The 25,414-nt window shown below is 40.1% G+C and overlaps 1 protein-coding gene across 1 annotated transcript in view; it reads left to right on the top strand.

Moving 5' to 3' along the window:
- The window catches only part of MRPL1 (mitochondrial ribosomal protein L1), a 92,276-nt gene that overhangs the window by 874 nt on the left and 65,988 nt on the right, over positions 1-25,414 (top strand). The window contains exons 2-3 of the mRNA XM_010384576.2: positions 10,890-11,001; positions 22,336-22,594. Coding sequence (XP_010382878.1) covers positions 10,890-11,001; positions 22,336-22,594 — 371 coding nt within the window. The remainder of the gene's footprint in view (positions 1-10,889; positions 11,002-22,335; positions 22,595-25,414) is intronic.

The raw sequence follows: 25,414 nt of genomic DNA, 5'->3' as shown, positions 1-25,414 counted from the left end.
GTATATAGTATATATACTATATTGTGTATGTATACATTTAGTATATAGTATATATACTATACTGTGTATGTATACATTTAGTATATAGTATATATACTATATTGTGTATGTATACATTTAGTATATAGTATATATACTATATAGCATATATATACTAAATGTATATTCTGAAAGGAGGGTGAAGGCATTATCTTCATGTATGACAGAAATCGTTATGTTAGACAAATCCAAAGCTTTGCTGCCGGCGTGGCGATGTTACATATATATTTTTTTTTTTAATTTTTTTTTTTTTTTGAGACGGATGTCTCGCTCTGTCTCCCAGGCTGAGAGTGCTGTGGCGCGATCTCAGCTCACAGCAACCTCCGTCTCCCAGGTTCAAGCGATTCTTCTGCCTCGGCCTCCTGAGTAGCTGAGACTACAGGTGTGTGCCACCACGCCCGGCTAATTTTTGTATTTTTAGTAGAGACAGAGTTTCACCATGTTGACCAGGCTAGTCTTGAACTCCTAATCTCAGGTGATCTGTCCTCCTCAGCCTCTCAAAGTGCTGGGATTACAGGCGTGAGCCACCGCGCCCGGCCTGTGCAATGCTTTTTGTTTTCATTTTGTGTTTTTGAAGTCCAGTGATATCATATATATATATATGATATATATATTCATATATATATGAAGTCCAGTGATTAATACATATATTAATTTAGGTAGGTCTTTAGGCAGAAGCAGTAGCCAGCATTACCCCCATTTTACAGAGGAAGAAACATCTTATTAGATATATGGCCAAGTTCATATAACTGGTAAATGGCAGAGGAAGTACTGAAGCTTGCAATGCTAGGTCAGTGATATATATATATTTAACACTGCATCATGGTTTTTTTTTTTTTTTTTTTTTTTTTTTTGAGTTTCTTTGCAGGAAAACTGTGTCAAGAGAGTTATTGCTCAAAAATTAAGGGTGACGAGATAACAGACCCTGATACCTATTATGTGAGCAAACCAAAGTGTATATTATTTCTGAAAGGAGGTTAAAGGCATTATCTTCATGTATGACAGAAATCGTTATGTTAGACAAATCCAAAGAAACCAAAAATACCTGAATATTATAATTTTCTTGTCACATTTTCTTCTCTGGGCTTCTAGGATATCTCTCTGTTAAATTTCTTCCTATTTCATGTGTCATTTTTTTCTCACATTACTTGGCTAGTTCCTCTTCCTCTCCCCAGTCTCTTTACTTGGAGTGTTCTGGAAACCGGGGTTCCTTCCTTCATTCTCATCTCTTCTGTATCTAAATTCACTCCTTTGTTAGCTCATCCAAATTTTGTGGCTTTGATTATTGTCTATCTTTTTTATTTTTTTAATTGTTTACTTATCAAGAGAAACTGTCTAGCCCACATATCCACATTTCATAGTTCAAGAACACAGGTCAGTGACAAACTTCTAGGTAATTCAACCCAAATAAATTCTTTATATTGCAAAATCACTTTGCGCTGTGAAATATACCAGCTTTCCTTATCTCCTCAAAATCTTTTATGGCATCATCATTTCTTTAGAAATCTACGTATGCCTTCTTTCTTGGCTCAGCCACAGCAAACATAGCTAAAACCCCCATGTATACAATCAATGCTTCAACAATATGAAATTGCAAATGCTTTGCCAGAAGGCCACGCATCTGAGGTTCGTTAAAGCACTGGAAGCCACGGTAGCTACTGTTCTTGTTAGGTATCAGCCTCAATACCAGCATTCTTCCTGGCTGTTGGAGAAAGGGATGACCGATTATTGTCTGTATCTTTTTTTTTTTTTTTTTGAGCCGCCACGCCTGGCTAATTAGCCACCACGCCCAGCTAATTTTTGTATTTTTAGTAGAGGTGGGGTTTCACCATGTTGACCAGGCTGGTCTTGAACTCCTGACCTCAAGTGATCCACTCACCTCTGCCTCCCAAAGTGCTGGGATTACAGGCGTGAGCCACCGTGCCCAGCTGATTATTATCTATATCTTAATGGTTATCAGATTTATATCTACAGTTCAGATCACTCTTTGAACTTTAGATTCTTATACTCATCTGAGTATTCTACATCTCCACTTTGATAGCATATCAGCACCTTGCAATTGTTTAAAATCAAACTCATTGTCATAGCCTGCAGTCTTTTTCTTCTCATTTGAAGGCAATTCTATCCTTCATTTGTCCAGGCCAAAACCTCAGAATATCCTTGACTCTTTTTTTTTTTTTTTTTTTTTTGAGACAGGATCTCACTGTGTTGGCCAGGCTAGAGTGCAGTGGCCCGGTCATGGCTCACTGCAGCCTTGACTTCTGGGGCCCACTATGACCAGCCAATTTTTTTTTTTTTTTTTTGGGTAGAGATGAGATCTCACTATGTTGCCCAGGCTGCTTTCAAGCTCTTGGGCTCAAGTGATCCTCCCAGTTCAGTGTTCTGAAGTGATGGCATTACAGGCTCTGAGCCACTGCACCTGGCTGACTCCTCTCTGTATCTCATACTTTACATTAAACAGTTGGCAAATCCTGTTGACTTTACGCTTAAAATAAATTCAGACTCTGACTTCTCACTGCCCCCACTGCGGCTACGTTGTTCCAAACCTGCTACCATCTCTCACTTGGATTTTTCTACAGTCTACTCTCAATAAGTAGTGAAATTTGTCCTTTAAGGACCTCAGTCATGTTACTCCTGTGCTCAGAACTTGCAAAGCCTTTCCATTTTTCTAAATCCAAAGCCCTTAGAATGGCCTACAGTTGTGCTGTTCTTTTTGTTAGCCACTATTGATTGAGCAATTCAAATGTGGCTAATCTGAATTGAATTTGTCAAATATACATTAGATTTTGAGGGCTTAGCATAAAAAAAAAAAAAAAAACCTGTAAACACCTCAGTAATTTTTTTCTTTTTTTTTTTTTCCGAGACAGAGCCTTGCTCTGTTGTCCAGGCTGGAGTGCAGCGGCATGATCTCGGCTCACTGTAACCTGTGCTTCCCAGGTTCAAGTGATTCTGTAGTCTCAGCCTCCTGAGGAGCTGGGATTATAGGCACATGCCACTGTGTCCTGCTAATTTTTGTATTTTCAGTAGAGACGAGGTTTTGCCCTGTTGACCAGGCTGGTGTTGAGCTCCCGACCTCAGGTGATCCGCCCACCTCGGCGTCCCATAGTGCTGGGATTACAGGCATGAGCTGCCGTGCCCAGTCCAATTTTTTTACATTGATAATTTAATAATACTTTGGGGTATTAGTGGTAATAAAATATATTATTAACTTACTGTTTCTTTTTACTTTATATATTGTACTTATTAGAAAATTTAAAATTGTACATGTAGCTTACGTTATTCTTCTGTTGAGTAGCACTGGTATACAAGTCTTCCATATTACCTTGTGCCTGCCTTCTCCTACCCCCACCTCACCCAGCTGACCTCTCTGACCTCTTCTCCAACTATCCTCCCTCACACTCACTCTGCTGTAACCAATTGGCCTTCTGGTTTCTTAAACACATTAACAACACTCCTGCCTTAGGATCTGTGCCCTAGAACACTTCTCTTGGTGTTTGAGTGGCTAACTTTCCCATATCTTTCAAGTCTTTGCTGAAATGTCACTCTTTTTTTTTTTTTTTTTTTTTTTGAGATGGAATTTCGCTCTTGTTGCCCAGGCTGGAGTGCAATGGCGCGATCTCGGCTCACTGCAACCTCCGCCTTCTGAGTTCAGACGATTCTTCTGCCTCAGCCTCCTGAATAGCTGGGATTACAGGTGCCTGTCACAACGGCCAGCTACTTTTTGTATTTTTGGTAGAGACGGGGTTTCAACATGTTGGCCAGGCTGGTCTCGAATTCCTGACCTCGTGATCCTCCCACCTAAGCCTCCCAAAGTGCTGGGATTACAGGCATGAGCCCCCTTGCTTCAAATGTCACCCTTTTAATGAGGCTTGTCTTAACCACTATACTTAAAATTGCAAACCACTTTCCCCGATACAATCCCTTTTATCCTGCAGTGCCTCCATCCCCCAATTATGTATTGTCTTCCCCCTCTAGACATAAGCCCTATGAGAATAGGGATTTTTATGTTTTATTCACTGATGTATCCTAAATGCTTCAAGCAGTGCTAGCATATGTTTCATTGGCATATTTGTTGAATGAATGCATAAATGGATCATCAGAAAAATGGCCCCTTTCATGTACTGTAATGCATAATATTTAAGTCCAATTTTTGCTCTCATTTGTTCAAATTTCCTTCATTCAACGAATGTTTATTTAGAGTCTTCACTTGACAAACACTGTGCTATGTACTAAGTATACAGTGCTGAACAGGCTATATGCATTTCTTGCCCGTGATGCTTACGTAACATCTATTGAGGAGCAGGAATTGGATAATTCTTTCTTTCTTTTTTTTTTTTTTTTTTAAGAGACAGGGTCTCATTATGTTGCCCAGGCTGGTCTTGAACTCCTGGGCTCAAATTATCCTCCCACCTCAGTCTCCTGAAGTGCTGGCATTATAGAAGTGAGCGATCCACCCGCCTTGGCTTCCCAAAGTATTGGTATTACAGGCATGAGCCACTACACCAGCCTTGGATAGTTATTTCTTTGTTTTTTTTTTTTCCTTTTTGAGATGGAGTCTCATGGTGTTGCCTAGGCTGGAGTGCAGTGGCACGATCTTGGCCCACTGCAACTTCCACTTCCCAGGTTCAAGTGATTTTCCTGCTTCAGCCTCCTGAGTAGCTGGGACTATAGGCACGTGTCACCATGCCCCACTAACTTTTGTATGTGTGTTTTGTTTTTTTCCGGAGATGGAGTCTTGCTCTGTTGCCTAGGCTGGAGTGCAGTGGCGCGATCCTGGCTCACTGCAACCTCTGTCTCTGGGGTTCAAGCAGTTATCCTGCCTCAGCCTCCCTAGTAGCTGGGATTACAGGAGCATGCCACCACACCCAGCTAATTTTTTTTTGTATTTTTAGTAGAGACGGGGTTTCACCATGTTGGCAGGCTGGTCTTGAACTCCTGATCTTGTGATCCGCCCTCCTCAACCTCCCAAAGTGCTGGGATTACAGGCATGAGCCACCATGCCCGACCTGGATAATTATTTCTTTAGTTAAAATTGTTCTAAGTGCTTTGAAGGAAAAGTATAAGATGCTATACAAATGTATATAAGAGACCTAATCTATTCAGGGGAGAGTCTTCTGAAGAAATAATGTTAAGTAGAGTCCCTGAAAGATGACTGTTTTACTCTGAACTAGTGGAGTGGAAAGCAGTAGGAGAAAATGTCATAGATGGAAGATTATGAAAATTTTTAGGTGGTAAAGAACAGGGTCAAGTAACTGAAAGAAAATGTGTATTTGAAGTGTGGTGAACATGAGGAAGAGTGATGCTAGAGGATGCTCGCTAGATGGTTTAGAAGAAAATGTGGCACATATACACCATGGAGTACTATGCAGCCATAAAAAAAGATGAGTTTGTGTCCTTTGTAGGGACATGGATGCAGCTGGAAACCATCATCATTTACTTTGGTAAATGAGATACCATCTCACACCAGTCAGAATGGGAATCATTAAAAAATCCAGAAACAACAGGTGCTGGAGAGAATGTGGAGTAATAGGAACACTTTTACACTGTTGGTGGGACTGTAAACTAGTTCAACCGTTGTGGAAAACAGTGTGGCGATTCCTCAAGGATCTAGAACTAGAAATACCATTTGACCCAGCTATCCCATTACTGGGGATATACCCGAAGGATTATAAGTCATGCTGCTATAAAGACACATGCACGGGGCACAGTGGCTCACGCCTGTAATCCCAGCACTTTGGGAGGCCGAGACGGGCAGATCATGAGGTCAGGAGATCGAGACCATCCTTGCTAACACGGTGAAACCCCGTCTCTACTAAAAATACAAAAAAAAAAAAAATTAGCCAGGTGCGGTGGCGGGCGCCTGTAGTCCCAGCTACATGGGAGGCTGAGGCAGGAGAATGGCGTGAACCTGGGAGGCGGAGCTTGCAGTGAGCCGAGATTGCGCCACTGCACTCCAGCCTGGGCGACAGAGCGAGACTCTGTCTCAAAAAAAAAAAAAAAGACACGTGCACATGTATGTTTATTGTGGCACTATTCACAATAACAAAGACTTGGAATCAACCCAAATGTCCATCAGTGACAGACTGGATTAAGAAAATGTGGCACATATACACCATGGAATACTATGCAGCCATAAAAAAAGATGAGTTTGTGTCCTTTGTAGGGACATGGATGCAGCTGGAAACCATCATTCTCAGCAAACTATCGCAAGAACAGAAAATGAAATACCACAAGTTCTCACTCATAGGTGGGAATTGAACAGTGAGATCACTTGGACACAGGAAGAGGAACATCACACACCCGGTCCTATTGTGGGGAGGGGGGAGGGGGAGGGATAGAATTAGGAGATATACCTAATGTAAATGACGAGTTAATGGGTGCAGCACACCAACATGGCACATGTATACATGTGTAACAAACCTGCATGTTGTGCACATGTACCCTAGAACTTAAAGTATAATAAAAAAAAAAAAAGAAAAAAAAATTTCCTTTGTTCAAAGAGCCAAGTGAAGCCATCCAAGTGTTTTAAGGACATGATGAAATTTTCATTTTAAAATGATCCCTCTTACTAATAGGTGGAAAAGAAATGGAGAGGGCCAAGTGTAGAAGACAGAACAGTTTAGAGGCTGTTGCAGTAATCCAGATGGTAGTTGATGGTGGCCTGGACTGTGATGGTTGTAGCAGAAAGGCAAGAATAGATAGCTACAATTCCCTAGGGAGAGTGAGGATTATAGAGTCAGGTGAGAAGGCAGTTTAGGACTGACCTCAAGGGAACTCTAACCTTTCACAATCAATTAAAAGAGAATAAGAAAGGAGAGGGAGTTGTTTCTATCTCATTGCCTCGGGGTGGGAGAGGTTTTGAGAATAAGTGCTGGATCAGGGAGGCTCCGTAGTTCAGGAAGTTTTGAGGGTGATTTTCTCTGAAGTAGCAAGTGAGGTTATATGCTAAGAATGAGGGGAAGAGAAATGTATTAATAAAGGAGATAAAATAATACACTTAGACAAATCGACTACAAAAGGATGGAAAATACAGATATCATGATCTAACTGCTGCTAGTTTCTTTTGGTCTATAGCGTTTGATTTCTGTTGAAAATTGTAATTTCTGGTTGTTGTGACTGATAGTAGTAGTTTTGCTTGCTTGCTTTTTGTTGTTTGTTTGTTTGTTTTCTTTTTGAGACAGTTTTGCTCTTGTTGCCCAGGCAACAAGGTACAATGGTGCCGCTCACTGCAACCTCCGCCACCCAGGTTCAAGCGATTCTCGTGCCTCAGCCTCTCAAGTAGCTGGGATTACAGGCATGCACCAGCACACTCGGCTAATTTTTTTTTGCATTTTTAGTAGAGACGGAGTTTCATCATCTTGGTCAGGCTGGTCTCAAACTCCTGACCTCAGGTGATCCACCCGCCTCAGCCTCCCAAAGTGCTGGGATTACAGGTGTGAGCCACTGCACCCAACCTATTTTGTATTTTTGAGACAGGGTACCTGTCACCCAGGCTGGAGTGGAATAGTGAGATCAGAACTCACTGCAGCCTCAACTTTCCTGGCTCAGGTGATCCTGCCACCTCAAGCAATCCTCCCACCTCAGCTTCCTGAGTAGCTGGGACTACAACTGTGCACCACCACACCTGGCTAATTTTTAAATTTTTTGTAGTGACGAGGTTCCACTCTATTGCCCAGGCTGGGCTCAAGCTCCTGGGCTCGAGGGTTCCTCCTGCCTCGGCTTCCCAAAGTGCTGGGATTACAAACATGAGCCACTATGACTGACCTTGATTTTTTAAAATAGCAGATTGCAATTGTTCAAGGTATTTTTTTGTTTCCCTAAGAGAATTATTATTTTGGGATCTTCCAAGGTTGTTAGGTTCTTGTTTAGTACAACTAGAATTGTTTGGAAGTGTTTGCCAAGCTTTGAATGGATAATTGCTTGTTCCTTCATTTGCCATATGTGATTTTTCAAGATAACTGGCTTCTTCAAAAATGTAGAGCATCTTTTAGACTGTTGTATAACAGTCTAGCCTGCTAAATTTGAGATTCTCAAGGACAGGAACTGGACCTGTTAGTCTGTTTCAGTTTTTCTTCCTAGCCATTGTAGCCCTTTGTGGCTTTGCTGCAAAGAATTCTCAGTGGCAGACAGGTTTCCTACACTGCCTCAGGTGTCACTCCTATATGTTCACAGAATTCACAGTTTTGATGGTTATCTTGTACTTCAGCTTGGAAGATTAGAGATGAAATTGGCATATAGCTTTAATGACATTTGAGCTGATATAAAAAGGAGTAGGCTGGGTGTGGTGGCTCATGCCTATAATCCCAGCACTGTGGGAGGCCAAGGCTGGAGGAACCCTTGGCTCAGGAGTTTGAGACCAACCTGGGCAATATGGTGGGACCCAGTCTCTACAAAAAACTCAAAAATTAGCTGGGCTTGTGATACACACCTGTAGTCCTGGCTACCCAGCAGGCTGAGGCGGGAGGATTGCTTGAGCCATAGAGGTCAAGGCTGCAGTGAGCTGTGATCGTGTCACTGGACTGTAGCCTGGGTGAAGGAGCAATACCCTGTCTGAAAAAAAAAAAGAGTAGGCGGCCTTGGAAAGATTTGGAGATGGTGCATCCCAGACAAATATAGCAATAAATGCAAAAATACTATATTGGCACGAGTGTGTGGAAACAATTGATCTTTTTATTGCTGGTGGGAAATGTATATACCACTGTTACTAAATGAGCAGTATTTATCAAAATTACAAATGTTTATATCCTTTGTCAGCAAATTCACTTCTAGAAATTCTATAAATATACTTGTGCAAAATGATGTTTGTATAAGGTTATTCACTTTGCACTGTTTGTAATAGTAAAACATTACAAATGACCTAATGGTTGGTCACTGATTAAGTAAATTATATAGCCACACAGTGGAGTACTTTGCAATCTTAAAAGATAAAATCTTTTTTTTTTTTTTGAGACAGGTTTTCACTGTCCCACAGGCTAGAATGCAGTGGGGCAACCACAGCTCAGCTCACTGTAGCCTCAACCTCCTGGGCTCAGGTGATCCTCCCACCTCCGTCTCCCAAGTAGCTGGGCCTGCAGGTGTGTGCCACCACCATGCCTGGCTAATTTTTTGTATTTTTTTTTTTTGAGACAGAGTTTCACTCAGGCTAGAGTGCAATGGTGTGATCTCAGCTCACTGCAATCTCTGCCTCCTGGGTTCAAGCAGTTCTCCTGCCTCAGCCCCCTGAGTAGCTGGGATTATAGGCATAAGCCACCATGCCCAGCTAATATTGTATTTTTAGTAGAGATGGGGTTTCTCCACGGTGGTCAGGCTGGTCTCAAACTCCGACCTCAGGTGATCTGCCTGCCTTGGCCTCCCAAAGAGCTGGGATTACAGGTGTGCGCCACCACGCCCGGCCCAATTTTTTGTATTTTTTTTTTTTTGTAGAGACAGAGTTTTACCATGTTGCCCAGGCTGGTCTCAAATTCCTGGAGTCAAGAGATTTGCCCACCTTGACCTCCCAGAGCGCTGGGATTCCAGGCATGAGCCACCACACTCGGCAATAAAATCTTTATAAACTGATATGAAATGATCTCTCAAATATATGCATGTACACACATCTTTATGAAAGGCATACATAAAATCTCATCTACATCTCATGTATATATGTGTGTATGTTTGTGAAAATAGGCTGTAATACCTTTAGGTGAAAAAGCAAGATGGAGTAGTGATTAGAGTATGCTACCATTTTATAAGAGGAGGAAAATATATTGGTACCTATATGTTAATCTATGTATCTAATGTTTCTAAAAAGATACATAAGGTATTGCTAACATGGGAGAGAAGCTGGGGGCCAGGTATAGAAGGAAGACTTTACTTTTGTAATCTTTAAATAAAAACATATTTCTAGTATTTACACACGCAAAAAAAATAGGTAAGATATAAAGAATAATAATAGCTTGAAATTCTAAATACTCACTATTAAGCTTTAAAAAAATAGAACATTAACAATACCTTCAAAGACCTGTGTACCTTTTTCTTATTTCTCGCAGCTCAAGTGCCCCACTTTGTGCTTATTTTCAGAAGTACTTGGGCAACTGTGTTAATGTCTTATCTATTGTAAAAATGAATGAATAAAATTATTTAATAAATTTCGGGATACATATATATATTCCCTAATAATAGAGCTAACATACTCTGGTGAATATGAAATAGATTAAGTTAAAAATAAATGAAAACCCCAGAGCCTTGAGAGGCTGAGGAGGGAGGCCCACTTGAACCCAGGAGTTCAAGGTTATAGTGAGCTATGTTCATGCCACTGTACTCCAGCCTAGGTGACAGAATGAAACCCTGTCTTTAAAAGAAAAAAAAAAAGATAACACAGTTCAAATATTAGATGTATTTATCTGCTTTTAGTTTTAAGAATTGTGGTTCCTATTACACTTTTTTTTTTTGAGATGGAGTATCGCTCTGTCGCCCAGGCTGAAGTGCAGTGGCGCGATATTGGCTCACTGCAACCTCTGCCTCCTGGATTCAAATGATTCTCCTGCTTCAGCCTCCCAAGTAGCTTGGACTGCAGGTGCATGCCACCACGCCAGCTAATCATACGTATTTTTAGTAGAGATGAGGTTTCACCGTGTTAGCAAGGATGGTCTTGATCTCCTAACCGCGTGGTCCACCTGCCTCAGCCTCCTAAAGTGCTGGGATTACAGGCATGAGCCACCGCGCCTGGCTATTATTACACTTTTAAAAGAAGGATTAAGAACCACAAAGTATTGAATGTTTTCATTTTGAAAACACTGATTTTTAAAATTAAAAAATTATGAATATAATGATTGTTTAATGTTAATATTTTATGTGTTTTTCCTTTCAAGCCTTGATACATCATCAAAGGCATAGCCTTTCCAAGATGGTTTATCATACATCAGTTTGTTCTTGTTCTGTAAACATTCAAGTGCCCAACAGACATTTTGCTGCTGCTACAAAGTAAGTATTTTTTTTTTAGTTATTATTTCATTTGTTATTTAAATTTTTTTAAAAAGCATGTTTAGTTCCATAAAGATTTACATATAGTTGTAAAAGTTTATTATTTCTGCTTTGTCAACCTTATAGTCCTGAAGGAAAGATAAGACATAATAATACTTAACATTTATAGAACACTGATGTTCAATAACTAACGTATTCCCAACAGCAACCTTATGAGGAAGCTATTGTTATTATGCACATTTTACAGAGAAGAAAATCGAGGCACTGGTAGGTTATATAACTAGCCCAAGGTCAGAGAGCTACTAAATTTTAGAGCTAGGATTTGAATCCATGGAGTTTATTCCAGAACCAAAGCTTTTTCCTGTATGCTTTCACTGCCTTTTTAGAACAGAACCCACTGTCTATTGCAATTAATGAATTTTAATTAAGGTGTTCTCTCTGTGTCTATTTCTTTCTGTTCTTTAAATTACATTTTTTCCTTTTAGGCACTTTTTATACATCATGTATTAGAGGATTATCCGTACTATGATTACATAGTAAGATTTCAGATTTGCATAGTATATATATTGGGTATAAATTTATATTATTTTGGCTTGGCACAGTGGCTCACATCTATAATCCCAGCACTTTGGTAGGCCAAGGCAGGCAGATCACTTGAGCTCAGGAGTTCGAGACCAGCCTAGCCAACATGGTGAAACCCCGTCTCTACTAAAAATACAAAATTAACAGGTGCTGTGGCTCACGGCTGTAATCCTGGCACTTTGGAAGGCCGAGGCAGGTGGATCACAAGGTTGGGAGTTTGAGACCAGCCTGGCCAAGATGGTGAAACCCTATCTCTGTTGAAACTACAAAAATTGGCCGGGTGAGTTGGCAGGCACCTGTAATCCCAGCTACTCGGGAGGCTGAGGTGGGAGAATCGCTCGAACCTGGGCAGCAGAGGTTGCAGTGAACTGAGATAGCACCACTGTGTTCCAGCCTTGGCGACAGAGTGAGACTCCATCTCAAAACAAAAAACAAAACAAAACAAAACAAAATTAGCTGCACATAGTGGTGTGTGCCTGTAATCCCTGCTACTGGGGAGGTTGAGATAGGAGAATCACTTGAACCTGGGAGGCAGAGGTTGTAGTGAGCTGAGATCGCTCTGCCGCACTCTAGTCTGGGCAACAGAGGAGACTCTGTCTCAGAAATAAAATAAAATAAGATAAGATATATGTAAAGGAATGAAATTTGTTCTCTCAACTTTGTATTTCCAAGAGCAAGAACTGGTTTCTTCACAAAAAGCTCTAGATAATAATAGTTAAAATTTATAGAATGCTTCCTTTGTGCTAGGCACTATACAAAGCACATAGCATATATTCATTTAAATTTCACAACACCCTGTGAAGCATAGATACTATTGTGTTTCACGGATGAAGGAATGGAAGCCGAGAGGTTAAGTAATACGTTGAAAGTTACACAACTGGAATGTGTTTGAGGAAGGATTTCAGCCTAAATTTTCTGAGTTTAGAACTGTCACACTCTTCATGATTAGTATATAATAATAGAATCATTGGCTCTGGAGGATAGGGTCTGCAAAGCAAATAGAGTTCCATGTACAAAGATCTTACTTTATGATGAAATTTGCTAGAATACAGTCCTTAGGTTATGGGATACCCAAAATGAAAACTAAAGGGTGGAAAGTTTTTGCTGACTGTAAATTTTTGCTTAATATATTCTTATTTCTGTAAACAATTTAATATCAGGCAACTGTGCCTCGGTTGCCTCTTATTTAGCATACTTTGTTGATCATCTGCCGTAGGCCTGGCACTGTGCAAAATGATGATATGAAGATGAATAAGGCACACATTCCGTTTCTCTGTCTTTGAGATTTTCACAGTGAACTGACAGCAACATAAACAATTGCTTTTTGTTTTAAATGAATTAATTAAAATGAGTTAGTTAACTCTGTGAGTAGATAAAAGATAATTCATGGTAAAAGATAAAAGATATTCATGGTAAGCATAGTATGTATGAAAAGTTGGTCTTCTTCCGACCCTGTCCTTTAGCCATTTGTAATGGTCTGTGCATATATAAGTACATGAATATATTATTTGTTTTTTACATAAATGGTAGTGTACTTTACACCCTGTTTTGCATATTGCCTGCTTTTTTTTTTTTTTTTTTTTGAGACGGATTCTCGCACTGTCGCCTGGGCTGGAGTGCAGTGGTGCGATCTTGGCTGACTGCAACCTCCACCTCCCGGGTTCAAGCGATTCTGCTGCCTCAGCCTCCTAAGTAGCTGGGATTATAGGCGCCTGCCACCACGCCAAGCTAATTTTTTGTACTTTTAGTAGAGACGGGGTTTCACTATGTTAGCCAGGCTAGTCTCAAACTCCTGACGTCGTGAACCGCCTGCCTTGGCCTCCCAAAGTGCTAGGATTACAGGTGTGAGCCACTGCACCCGAGTCGCCTGCATTTAAGTTAGCAATATATCTTGGAAATAGTTTCATATGGAGCTGTTTAGTCATTTTAACTGCATTTCTTGTGTGAAATGTAGTAGTGCATAATTTATGTAACTATTCCCCTATTGATGCACATTTTTCTTTTCAATCTTTTTCTATTACAAGTGATCATGCAAGTGAATAATCATGCATATAGATCCTGTCAAATACAGTGAATATGTCTGTATCATAAACTCTGAGAAATAGAATTGTTGGGTCAAAAGATGTGTGTATTTATAATTTTGGGATAGGTAATACCAAATTGCCTTCATAGAAATCTTGCCAGTATTTTTACCAGCAAGTATTATTAGACTGCCAATTTTCCCATGTATAGTATAGTCAAATTTTTTCATCTTTGACAATTTGATAGGTAATAAATAGCATCATTATATTTATATTTCTTTTATTATTAATGAGGTTGTATACCTCTTCATATGTTTCAGAGCCACTTATATTTTCTTTTTTTTTTGAGACGAAGTTTTGCTCTTGTCGCCCAGGCTGGAGTGCAGTGGTGAAATCTCGGCTCACCACAACCTCTGCCTCCCAGGTTCAAGCGATTCTCCTGCCTCAGCCTCCCGAGTAGCTGGGATTACAGGCATGTGCCACAATGCCCGGCTAATTTTTTTCTTTGTATTTTTAGTAGAGATGGGGTTTCACCATGTTGGTCAGGCTGGTCTTGAACTCCTGACCTCAGGTGATCCGCCTGCCTCGGACTCCCAGAGTGCTGGGATTACAGGTGTGAGCTACCGCACCTGGCCCATTTATATTTTCTTTACTGTGAATTTTCTGTTCATGTCCTATTCTAATTCTTTGTTGTTATTGATGTGTAGAAGCTTCTCTATATATTGTTATATACAAATATGATATTCATATGTTATGAATTAACATGTCTGTGATATAACTTCTGATTAGTATGACTGTTTTAACTATCATATTAGAGGATTGGATCAAGTGCTCTGCGATCACAGATGAAATGTCAATTCTATATAGGAAAGAGTAGGGCAAGAAGTATTTGATCTAGGTCTTGAAAGATAGAATTTTGCAGGGGGCAGGGTACAGTGGCCCAGCACTTTGGGAAGCCGAGGCGGGTGGACCACTTGAGGTCAGGAGTTTAAGACCAGCTTGATGAAACCCTGTCTCTACTAAAAATATCAAAAAATTAGCTGGGCTTGGTGGCGCATGCCTGTAGTCCCGGCTACTCAGGAGACTGAGGCACAAGCATCACTTGAACCTGGGAGGCGAAGGTTGCGGTGAGCCAAGATCGCGCCACTGCCCTCCAGCCTGGGCAATAGATTGAGACTCTGTCTTAAAAAAAAAAAAAAGAATTTTGCAGGGGAATTGGTTGAAAGGTATTTCGGTAGTGCAGAGACAGGAAAGTGAATGATACAGATAAAAATATAACTGATTTGGTTTGAAAATAAGATGAATATGGAGGTAACAGAAATGGAGCAAGAAAGGAGGCTTCCTTTGAGTGTGAATAGTGCCTGGATTCTTTTTGTTGTTAAGTTGCTGGAGTACTGCTTGTACCAGTTTACATCTCCACTTAGTAATTAGTGAGGAGTATGTGCCTAACAACCTTGGATCCCATCAGTCTTCATTTGTGTTTCTTCACTGCATTTCTTTCTGTTTTTTTGAGATGGAGTCTTGCTCTGTTGCCCAGGCTAGAGTGCAGTGGCATGATCTTGGCTCACTGCAGCCTTCACTTCCCAGGTCCAGGCGATTCTTCTGCCTCAGCCTCCCAAGTAGCTGGGATTACAAGTGTGCACCACCACACCTTGCTAATTTTTGTGGTTTTAGCAGAGATGGGGGTTTCACCATGTTGACCAGGCTGGTCTCGAACTCCTGACCTCAAGTGATCTGCCCGCCTTCGCCTCCCAAAGTGCTGGGATTATAGGTGTGAGCCACCATGCCCAGCCTCTTTACTGTATTTCTAGCTTATGCCTTTTGCTTCTTTTTCTGTTGGGCTTCGTCTTTTTCTCTCTGCTCTGTAAACATAGTTATTAGGGATACTGATTATTTCAAGACTATTGTATCTTTAAATGTTTTTCTTTATACCTTAGAAATGTTTCATTTTGTCTACCCCAAGTTCTATTCCAGTATGGTTTTAAATGTGCTCTTCAAAAACCTAGAAAGCATAGAACAAGAAACATGCCTACTCTTAAAAAACCATGAAAATTTATAAGCAGATGGTTTTTTGCATGTCTGACAATAAAAGTTACTTAGTAGTTTGATGAGAATCATAGTATTCATAATTTTAGTTGTAGCTTTATTGTTTAATGTACTGACTCTATAATATGCTAAAAAATGTTTTTTTTTTCATGGCTAGATTTTGTTTTTTATCAGGATCTGAATGGAGCAGAGGGGCATGTGCTAGCTTCTCTTGTCTCTGTCCTTCTGGCTCTCCCCTCTCCCCTGTGTGTGTGCAAGCATATATCCTCTATTTGCCAGTAGCAGATCCTGATTTTTAAAAAGGCCACTAGGTTGAGTCTGGTTTTGTTTCTTTCTTGACAGTGGGTTTTTTTCTTTTTCTTTTCTTTCTTTCTTTCTTTTTTTTTTTTTTTTGAGGGGAGTTTTGCTCTTTTTGCCCAGGCTGGAATGCAATGGCGTGATCTTGGCTCACTGCAACCTCCGCCTCCCGGGTTTGAGCGATTCTCCTGCCTCAGCCTCCCGAGTAAGTGGGATTACAGGCGTGCACCACCACGCCCAGCTAATTTTGTATTTTTAGTAGAGACGGGGTTTCACCCTGTTGGCCAGGCTGGTCTCGAACTCCTGACCTCAGGTGATCCGCCTTCCTTGGCCTCCCAAAGTGCTGAGATTACAGGCATGAGCCACCGCACCTGGCCTGACAATGGGTTTTTTTCTTGCTTATGTCAGAGGTCTGAATGCCAGATATGTTGTGTAGGGACTGAAGTAAATAATATTTACGCCTGCAAACAGGCATGCCCCTTCATCTGTCAGAGCATTGGGTCAGTCTTGTCAGGAGTTGAGCTAGGTTTTGGTTTTGTTGTTGCCATGGTTACCACCAGCTTCAAATTTATATAGTTTCCTTGTTCTTACGGTGGGGTCTGGGTTGCTGGAGGGTTTTTCTCAGCGTTCCTGTTCCATGCTCAGTTTTCTGCATTCCCTGTGCAGCTGTGCCTCAGTGGCGGGGATGGGGTGGGGTGGGGTGGGTCACTCTTTTGCCCCCTTCCCTAGCAGTAGACTTCTATTCCTGGTGATGGGTAATGGGAGGGAATTTTGTTGTTGTTGTTGTTGTTTTTAATAAATCCAGCCCTACTCTTAAGTAGGCCCAGTGCAGCTGGACCTTGGGGTTGGGGTTTTCTCAGCATTTCTGTTCCTTCTCTTCATGGCACCACTAATCTGTTGCATGTCTTATGGGGAAGTTTCCTAACCCTTCTCTAGCTGGATTGGTACAGGATACTGGGCTCAGGACTATTTCCTGCCCTGCTCCCAGTGGGTAGAAGTGTTGTAGGTTTTTATCTTTCTCCCTTCTACTGTGAGACACAGTGCGTATTTACCTGTGCCTTTTCCTGTGTGCCTGCAACCCTCGGGGGGTGGGGGTAGGGGCGCACTTCTAATCTTCTGCTTTGCTTCAGTCTTTCCTGGGAGCACCTGGTGGGAGGTATGTGGAAAATGGCCTGTGAATTGAGTGTGAACTCCCCGTATGCCTGGGTCTCCCAAGAGGTTTATACTGTCACACTAGCCCTAAAATTTTAGCTGATTGTTTCTTACCTGCTTGCCTTTCCTGCTCTGGCACAAGAGAGACTGTGGTGGGAACTGGAATGTGGGACTGACTCTCCTTGGATTTCAGGTTATTTGCGTTCAGTCTCACTCTGTCATGGGTTCAAGAAAAGTTGTGATTTTATCAAGCTCTTTCTCATTGTTAATGGTCTTTCCAGCTTTTACATTTTTAAGTGAAAACATAACTTCTGCATTTAGTTTAAAAGGTAATGAGTAAACCAGCATCAGAGATGTTAGTGAATTTATTTATGTGATTACACTAAGAAATAAGAATTCCAAGTATTTCCATTCCATTAATATGCCGTAGGCATTTTCTCTTTAGTTCTGTTTAGTTCATTTTAGTTTGACAGAGGTTGTACGAATTTCCCCCCACTAATGTCTCAATGTAAAGGATTCTTCAGCCTTGGAAAGACTTGGATTGATCTCTTGGGGTCACAGATTTTTAAAGGCCTTAAAGTGAACTTTATTGTATCTCTGATTTTTAAAAATCATATTTTAGGCCGGGCGCTGTGGCTCATGCCTGTAATCCCAGCACTTTTTGAGGCCAAGGTGGGCAGATCACAAGGTCTGGTGTTCGAGACCATCCTGGCCAACATGGTGAAACCCTGTCTCTACTGAAAATAGAAAAACTGAGCCGGGTGTGGTGGCAGGCGCCTGTAGTCCCAGCTCTTGGGAGGCTGAGGCAGGAGAAATGCTTGAACCCGGGAGGTGGACGTTGCAGTGAGCCCAGATGGCACCACTGCACTCCAGCCTGGCAACAGAGCGAGACTCTATCTTTAAAAAAAAAAAAAAAAATCATATTTTATGGGCATAACCATGGAATATCATGTTTTTGGAGTTAGGAGACAGATGAGGCAGGGAAAAAGTTATTGCTTGTGTGCAGTCTCTTACTACTCTTTTAATCTGTGTGGTTTAGTTACCTAGGTAACTACAGCTAAGTTCTGTTATCTTTGATTCAGATTGCCAGGTGTTTGTCCTCTACCTTCCCAAAAACCTTTCTAGTAGGATTTATTGTATTCTCTGAGAATCACAGTATTTAAGTGTTCCTGGTAGAGCTTTATATAATTGCATGAACAACAAAGTTCTTCTGAATGTGATTCTTACGAATAAAGATAGCTACTTTTTGGAAGGCCATGGAAAACAGGCGACAGGTCTGTTAGATTATTGTGGCAGGAATTTGTTAAATTGCAGTTCTTTTTTTAAGAATGCATTTTCCTGAGAGTCCTATTTGATCAATTTTACAATGTTATACTTTTTTTGTGTTTACAAATATTTTCACTCAACCACTTTAAATATTTTGTGAAACAAGGTCCAAAGTATAAATAAATTGCAATATACCCAACTCAGTCTCTTTATGCAGCAGATTTTCATTGAGTTTTGCAAATACTTATTAATTTAAAAAAGTCATATTTCAGCCTTGGGGAATATCAGATTAATTGTAAATTAAATGCATAGTTTCGACTATGATTGAAAATTTAGTGACAAATTCTACATTTATGTAAAGTAAGCCTGGAGGCTACAGCTAGAACATTTTGTTTATTTTAAACAGGAGAACTTATTCCTAAAACAGGCTCTCCAAAATCCTTCTGTTGGCTTCTCTGCTGCTTTGCTAAATATAAAGTAAAAATATGGTTTCTCCAGTTTGGAAGGTTTCAGGATTTTGTGGAGTACTTCCAAGGTAGCTATTGAGATGTGTTGTATCCATTTACTTGGGCACTTGCTTAGACTTGTCATCAGTCCAGAAGGACACCTGTGCCCCATTACAAATAAACATTGTCATTATCTAATATTCTGTTGAATTGCTCATTAGTTGGGAGGGTACTATTATTAGTGATGTTAGTAAGGATTTACTGAGTACTAAAAGTGAGAATGGAATTATACGTTGAATTGGTTTTTGAGGTCATTTAAAAAAAATTGTTTTATTGTCATCCATTTCTTTCACATCAATTTTATAGGACCTCATATTCATTTTCTTCCATAACAGATTACCATCTCTACCACAACAAATTACCAGAAACTTTGAGGCTTAAAACCACACAAGTTTTTCATTTCACAGTTCAGTAGGTGAGCAGTCTGACATGGATCTCACTGGGCTAAAGTCAAGGTATTGGCAGTTTTTTTTTTCTGGAGCCTCTAGGGGATAATCCATTTCCTTGCAATCCCCAGCTTCAAGAGGCCACCCACATTCTTTTGGCCCTCATCATCCTTCATCTTCAAAGCAATGGTTGGTTGCTTGAATTTCTCTGGTGTCATTTTCCCATCTCTGTGTGATGCGGTTGGGAAAGGGAAAAGACTCTCACTTTTAAGAACTCATGTGATTAGATTGGGCCCACATAGATAATCTAGGATAACTCCCCATCTCAAGGTCTTTAACCTTATCTTGTCTGCAAGGTCGTGGTTGTTTTTTTTTTTTTTTTTTTTTTTTGCCATGTAAGGTAATATATTTACAAGATTTGGGAATTAGGATGTGGGTCTCTTTGAGGCATTATTATTCTGACTACCACAGAACCCGAACATCTTTCCAGAATACTATTACACTAATTTAAAACTTTTATGGTTAGAAGAGTATGGGCATAATTTGAATTAATGCTGAGAAATTTCTTCAAACTCTTATCTGCCATTACCTGTTGAATATATTTCCTTAGATATTTTGTAAGCACCTTGTTAGCTTTTGCTATGTAACAAACCAGTTATTTATCATTGCCCACATATCTATGGGTCAGCTGACATAGGCTGGGTTTGATGGATGTCTCTGATGACCTTGGCTGGACTTGCAGTGCATCTGTAAGTTTGCAGGTCAGCTGAGAATTGTCTAATGTAGCCTGGGGCTCTGTGGAGGCAGCTCTGTTACACATGTTTCTCATCCTCTTACCTTTGAGCTAGCCTAGGCATGTTCTTCTAATGAAAATGGCAGAAATGCAAACATGAAAGTAGAAACATGTGAAACTTCTTTTGGCCTAAGCATAGAGCAGGGAAACTGTCATCTTTGCTTTATTCTGTCAGCCAAAAATAGTCACATGGCCAAATAAAGGGGCTGAGAAATATACTCCTCCTCTTTAGTGGGACGAACAGCAAAGTCATTTAGCAAAGGGCTTGAATGGAAAGGAGGTAAAGAATTGGGACCAACGATACAATTGACCCCATACTTAAACTTTGTATCCCCCAAACTGAACTAATCTCTGTGACTACCTCCTTCACCAGAAACCTGGTTTGCCTTCTTTATTTCTGATCTTAGTTAATGATTCTATTCTATGCCTAGTCACCCAAGCCAGATACCTAGGAAGTATTTTGGAGTCTTCGTTTTCTCCTTTTCCCATCTTCAATATTTATGTATTTATTTTTTTGAGACAGGGTCTCACTTTGTCACCTAGCTGGAATGCACTGGCATAATCATAGCTCACTGCAGTCTCAGACTCCTGAGCTCAAGTGATCCTTCCAAATCAGCCTCCTAAGTAGCTGGGACCACAGATGTGTACCACCATGCCCAGCTAATTTTTTTACTTTGGTAGAGGCAGTGTCTTGCTATATTGCCCAGGCTGGTGTTGAACTCCTGGCCTCAAACAGTCCTCCTGCCTTGGCCTCCCAAAGTGCTGGAATTACAGGCGTGAGCCCTCATGCTTGGCCCAGTATTTAGCTTGACAATTATTCTCTAATCTGCCATCTTTTCCAGTCTTATTACTGTCGCTACTCTGGTTCAGGTTCTCATATCTCTGAAAAGAAAGAGAGGGAACAGACTCTCAATTGTTTTCAATCCTACTTCCTTCAGATCTATCTCTTATGTTGCAGCCAGAATACTCTGCCTAAAATACAGATGTCACTCCTATTTAGTGATTTCTTATTACCTCTAGAGGATGCCCCCTATGCTCTGTCTTTTCTAATCTCATCTTCCACTCTTGCCTGCCTTCTCTTTTACCGTTTTAGTTCAGAAGTCAGCAAACTTTGGCGAGTGAGCCAATCTTGTTTACCGACTATATTTGCACTACAGTGGCAGCGTTGAGTCATTGCAGCAGAGAACATACGGCTCACAAAGCTAAAACGTTTACTGTCTGGTCCTTTATAGAAAAAGTTTGCCAACCCTGCTCTAGTCATGTAGAACTTATAACAGCTTCCTTCTTATACCATTTTATTTTATGCCTCAGTACTTTTTATTATGTTGTTTCTTTACCTAACTCTTATTTTTTAAATAACAGCTTTATTAAGGTATAATATAATTACATATCATACAGTTCACCGATTTAAAGCATACAGTTCATTGGTTTTTAGTATGCTCACAGTTGTGCAGCCATCACTGTAATCAGTTTTAGAGCATTTTCATTGCTCTCCCAAAAAACCCCATGCCCGTGAGCCTTCACTTCTTGTGCCCTAACCTCTTTTTCTAGCACTAGACAATCACCACATCTACTTTTCAGTCTCTTAGGTTTGCCCATTCTTGATATTTGGTATAAATGGAATAATATGTGGGCTTTTGTGACTGGCTTCTTTCACTTAGCTTAATGTTTTTAGGGTTCATGCATGTTGTAGCATTGATCAGTATTTCATTCTTTTATTAATTGCTGATTAATGCTCTGTTATATGGACATACCACATTTTATGTATCCATTCATCAGTTGGTAGATATTTGGGTTGTTTCTACTTTTTGGCTGTTATGAATAATGCTGCTAAGAACATTTGTGTACTAGATTTTGTGTCATATGTTTTCACTTCTTTGGGGTGCTGACACTTCCTTATCCACTAAGAATTGACTTTGGGGTCATTTCCTCTATAACTTTTCCCTAGCCGTCTAGGCTGGATTGAGTGTCTTTTCTGTCAGGCTCTGATGATGCTCTTGTATTACCACATTATATTGAAATGACCTGTTAGTATGTCTCTCTGCTCTACTCTTCTGTAAGTTTCTGGAGAGCAGCATCAGTGCCATACATAATTCAACTTATTCATGACTTCAGACATTAGGAAAGTTCACTTCATGTTTGTTGAATTAGAAAAACTGTAAAACAATCTATGCTTTTGAATTAAAATATAATTCATCCTTTTTTTCTCTCATGTTCATTGGCATTTTTTTTTAAAAGTCTCTTAGAATATATATTGACATAACACAACTTTATTTTCTTTTAAGGTCTGCAAAGAAAACAAAACATGGTGCTAAAGAAAAAACACCAGATGAGAAAAAAGATGAAATAGAAAAAATAAAAGCATATCCCTATATGGAAGGCGAACCTGAGGATGATGTCTATTTAAAATGGTTATACCCGAGGCAGATATATGAGGTGGAGAAAGCTGTTCACTTACTTAAGAAATTTCAAGTTCTTGACTTTACTAGTCCAAAGCAAAGTGTTTATCTTGATTTGACACTGGATATGACACAGGGAAAGAAGGTACGTAGAGTCTATGAAAATAAGTTTACTTGTGAACAGTGGCTCTATGAATTGGTGTTTCTATTTTATTTTATTTTATTGTTATTATTATTTTTGAGACAGGGTCTTGCTGTGTTGCCCAGGCTGGAGTGTGGTGGTATGATCTCAGCTCACTGCAGACTCCACCTCCCGGGCTCAGGTGATCTGTCACCTCAGCTTCCTGAGTAGCTGGGACTACAGGTGTGTTCTACCATGCCCAGCTAATTTTCGTACTTTGAGTAGAGATGAGATTTCCCCATTTTGCGCAAGCTGGTTTTGAACTCTTGGGCTCAAGTACTCTGCCCTCCTTGGCTTCCCAAAGTGCTGGGATTACATGCATGAGCTACTGCACCTGGCCTCTTAATTTTAAAAATTACTGCCTCTCATAATTTTTCGAAAACTTCATGCTCTTTCTGTACTTTAGCATGAAAAATATGTTTGTTCATTTAAAAATTTTCCAAATATAAAATTTGTTGAAAACACTCTAGAGAGTTAACATAGATTTCCTGTTTCCCCTAAGAGTCACTAGTATAAATTTCAACAAAAGTAGTGTTAAAATTAATTGAGGTATCACTGTAACTTTGAAAAGTGACTTAAACTGCCTAGGTGGCATGTTTCTTCTCTGTAAATGAGGGCTCTGGATTAGCTCAGTCTCCTTCAGATGTGTTCCTTGGGGTCCTGGTTTGAGACTAAGTTTTCATAGGTGGGATTCCAAGCTCCTCACTCTTGCTTCAACCGGAGCTTCTCTGCTTTATTTGTTTATATACTGAAATTCAACAGAGTACTATTGATTATAAAACTCTAAGTTAGAAGCAGGAAAGACACTAGCTTAGTATTAAGGTCTATTATATAGCCCTAAATCCCTAAATTTTATAAGCTTCTTGCTTAAGAGTTCTAATTTTTTTAGAAATGATTTTAATTTTTATTCTAAAGATGTCTCTTTTCTTGACAAACTAGAATGTATAAGTTTTTAAATGTAATTTAACAAACTCAACAACAGCAATGCTAGAGCGCCTAGGAGGAGGCAATACAACGCAGTCTTAAGAGCATAGGCTCTGGAGTCCGCCTGCAGTACCGACTGGAAACCTGCTTCATTGCTTTTTGAGTTTGGGCTTCTTTACTTCATGACTTTGAGTTTAATGCTTAACCTCTTCAAATCTCAGTTTTTTCATCTCTTTCTAAAAGGGAATAAAAGGTCAAGGATTAAATGAGATAATGCCTGTAAAGGACTTAGTATGTGCTTAATAATAATAGTCAACTTTTACTGAAAAATTTTCTGTGTACCAGATACAATGCTAAATGTTTTGCATGTGTTTTCTCATTTAATTCTATAATAATCTCTTAAGAGGAAGTTGAGGCATAGAAAGTGAAATAACTTGCCAAAGGTCATAGAATAGGGGGCAAAGGTAAGATTTGAAGCAAGGCCTGTCTCATTTCTTTGTTCTCATTTTTTAGAAACAGTTTATAATAGCTGTGTTACAATTTTTTATTTTGTATCAGAGTGTTACTGTTCTTTTAGTTGGAAAATGTTGTAACTGTTCAAGATGATCAGTCAACCGTTAGTGTAGTTCAGAATGATGTTTTGTAGCACCACAGGCTTCATTTCATACATGGAAGCTGCTTGTAAACTAGTGACATTGAAAAGATACTGTTGCCTTCCTAAGGCTTTTTTTTTTTTTTTTTTTTTTGTTCTTCATAGAGTGCTTATACAACAAGCCAGTATTCCGCAGGGGATGCTATTATTGCGACTGCTTACCATTGAGAAATTTGCTGAAACCAGTTGTGACATGTTAATGGCAAAGGAATGCCAGTCCATAAAACTAAGCTGTATGACTGATACAAAGTATACTTAAGAATTTGTCCCTCCAGGCCGGGTGTGGTGGCTCACACCTGTAATCCCAGCACTTTGAAAGGCTGAGGCGGGCAGATCATAAGGTCAGGAGATCGAGACCATCCTGCCTAACATGGTGAAACCCCGTCTCTACTAAAAATACAAAAAAAAAAAAAAAAAAAAAAATTAGCCAGGCGTGGTGGCGGACGCCTATAGTCCCAGCTACTCGGGAGGCCGAGGCATGAGAACGGCGTGAACCTGGGAGGCGGAGCTTGCAGTGAGCCGAGATCAGGCCACTGCACTCCAGCCTGGGTGACAGAGCAAGACTCCGACTCAAAAAAAAAAAAAAAGAATTTGTTCCTCCTTGTCTGCAAAGAAATCCCCAGGAGGATGTTTCTACTCAAAATAAGGTTTTTCTAAAAATATTGATCTTTCAATCACTTTTATTACGGGAACAACCACCTTTTCTTCCAAACCTTAAGGCTGCAACAAAACTTTGGAGGACCTAGAACTTGTTTCTCTGTAAAGTCTCCCTAAGAGAGCTAGGCCTCAGGCCTCAATTGTTTCTGGTCAAAATGACTGAACACATTAGTTTAGAGGTCCTGTAAAATCTCCACCTGTATTAGCGTGCCTCAAATGCATGCCATTGTTTATTTAGGATTTTCCAATTGACTTTCTAAATAAATCTGAAAGTGGTGATGGTCTAGGTTGTTTCAAAAATAGAGTCAACTCAGAAGATCCCTTTAGGCTTGACATTTTGTCTTGGGTTTAGGCTTTACAATTCCTGATAGTTTCGAGCCAGTGATGGCAATTGGGGGTGACCTACTGGGCAGATCAGCTGGATATTGTCTATTATTCAGCATGTATAGCTGTATTCTTGTCTCCCTGATGGTGTCAGAAGAGTACATGGGTTTAAAACAAATTTAACTGGAGGTAGCAAACATTTATTATTCATCAGATGGAAAGCATTG

This window comes from Rhinopithecus roxellana, chromosome 2 (assembly GCF_007565055.1).
Source record: "Rhinopithecus roxellana isolate Shanxi Qingling chromosome 2, ASM756505v1, whole genome shotgun sequence".
NCBI classification, from domain to species: Eukaryota; Metazoa; Chordata; class Mammalia; order Primates; family Cercopithecidae; genus Rhinopithecus; species Rhinopithecus roxellana.
This window is presented reverse-complemented; position numbering and strand designations above follow the sequence as displayed.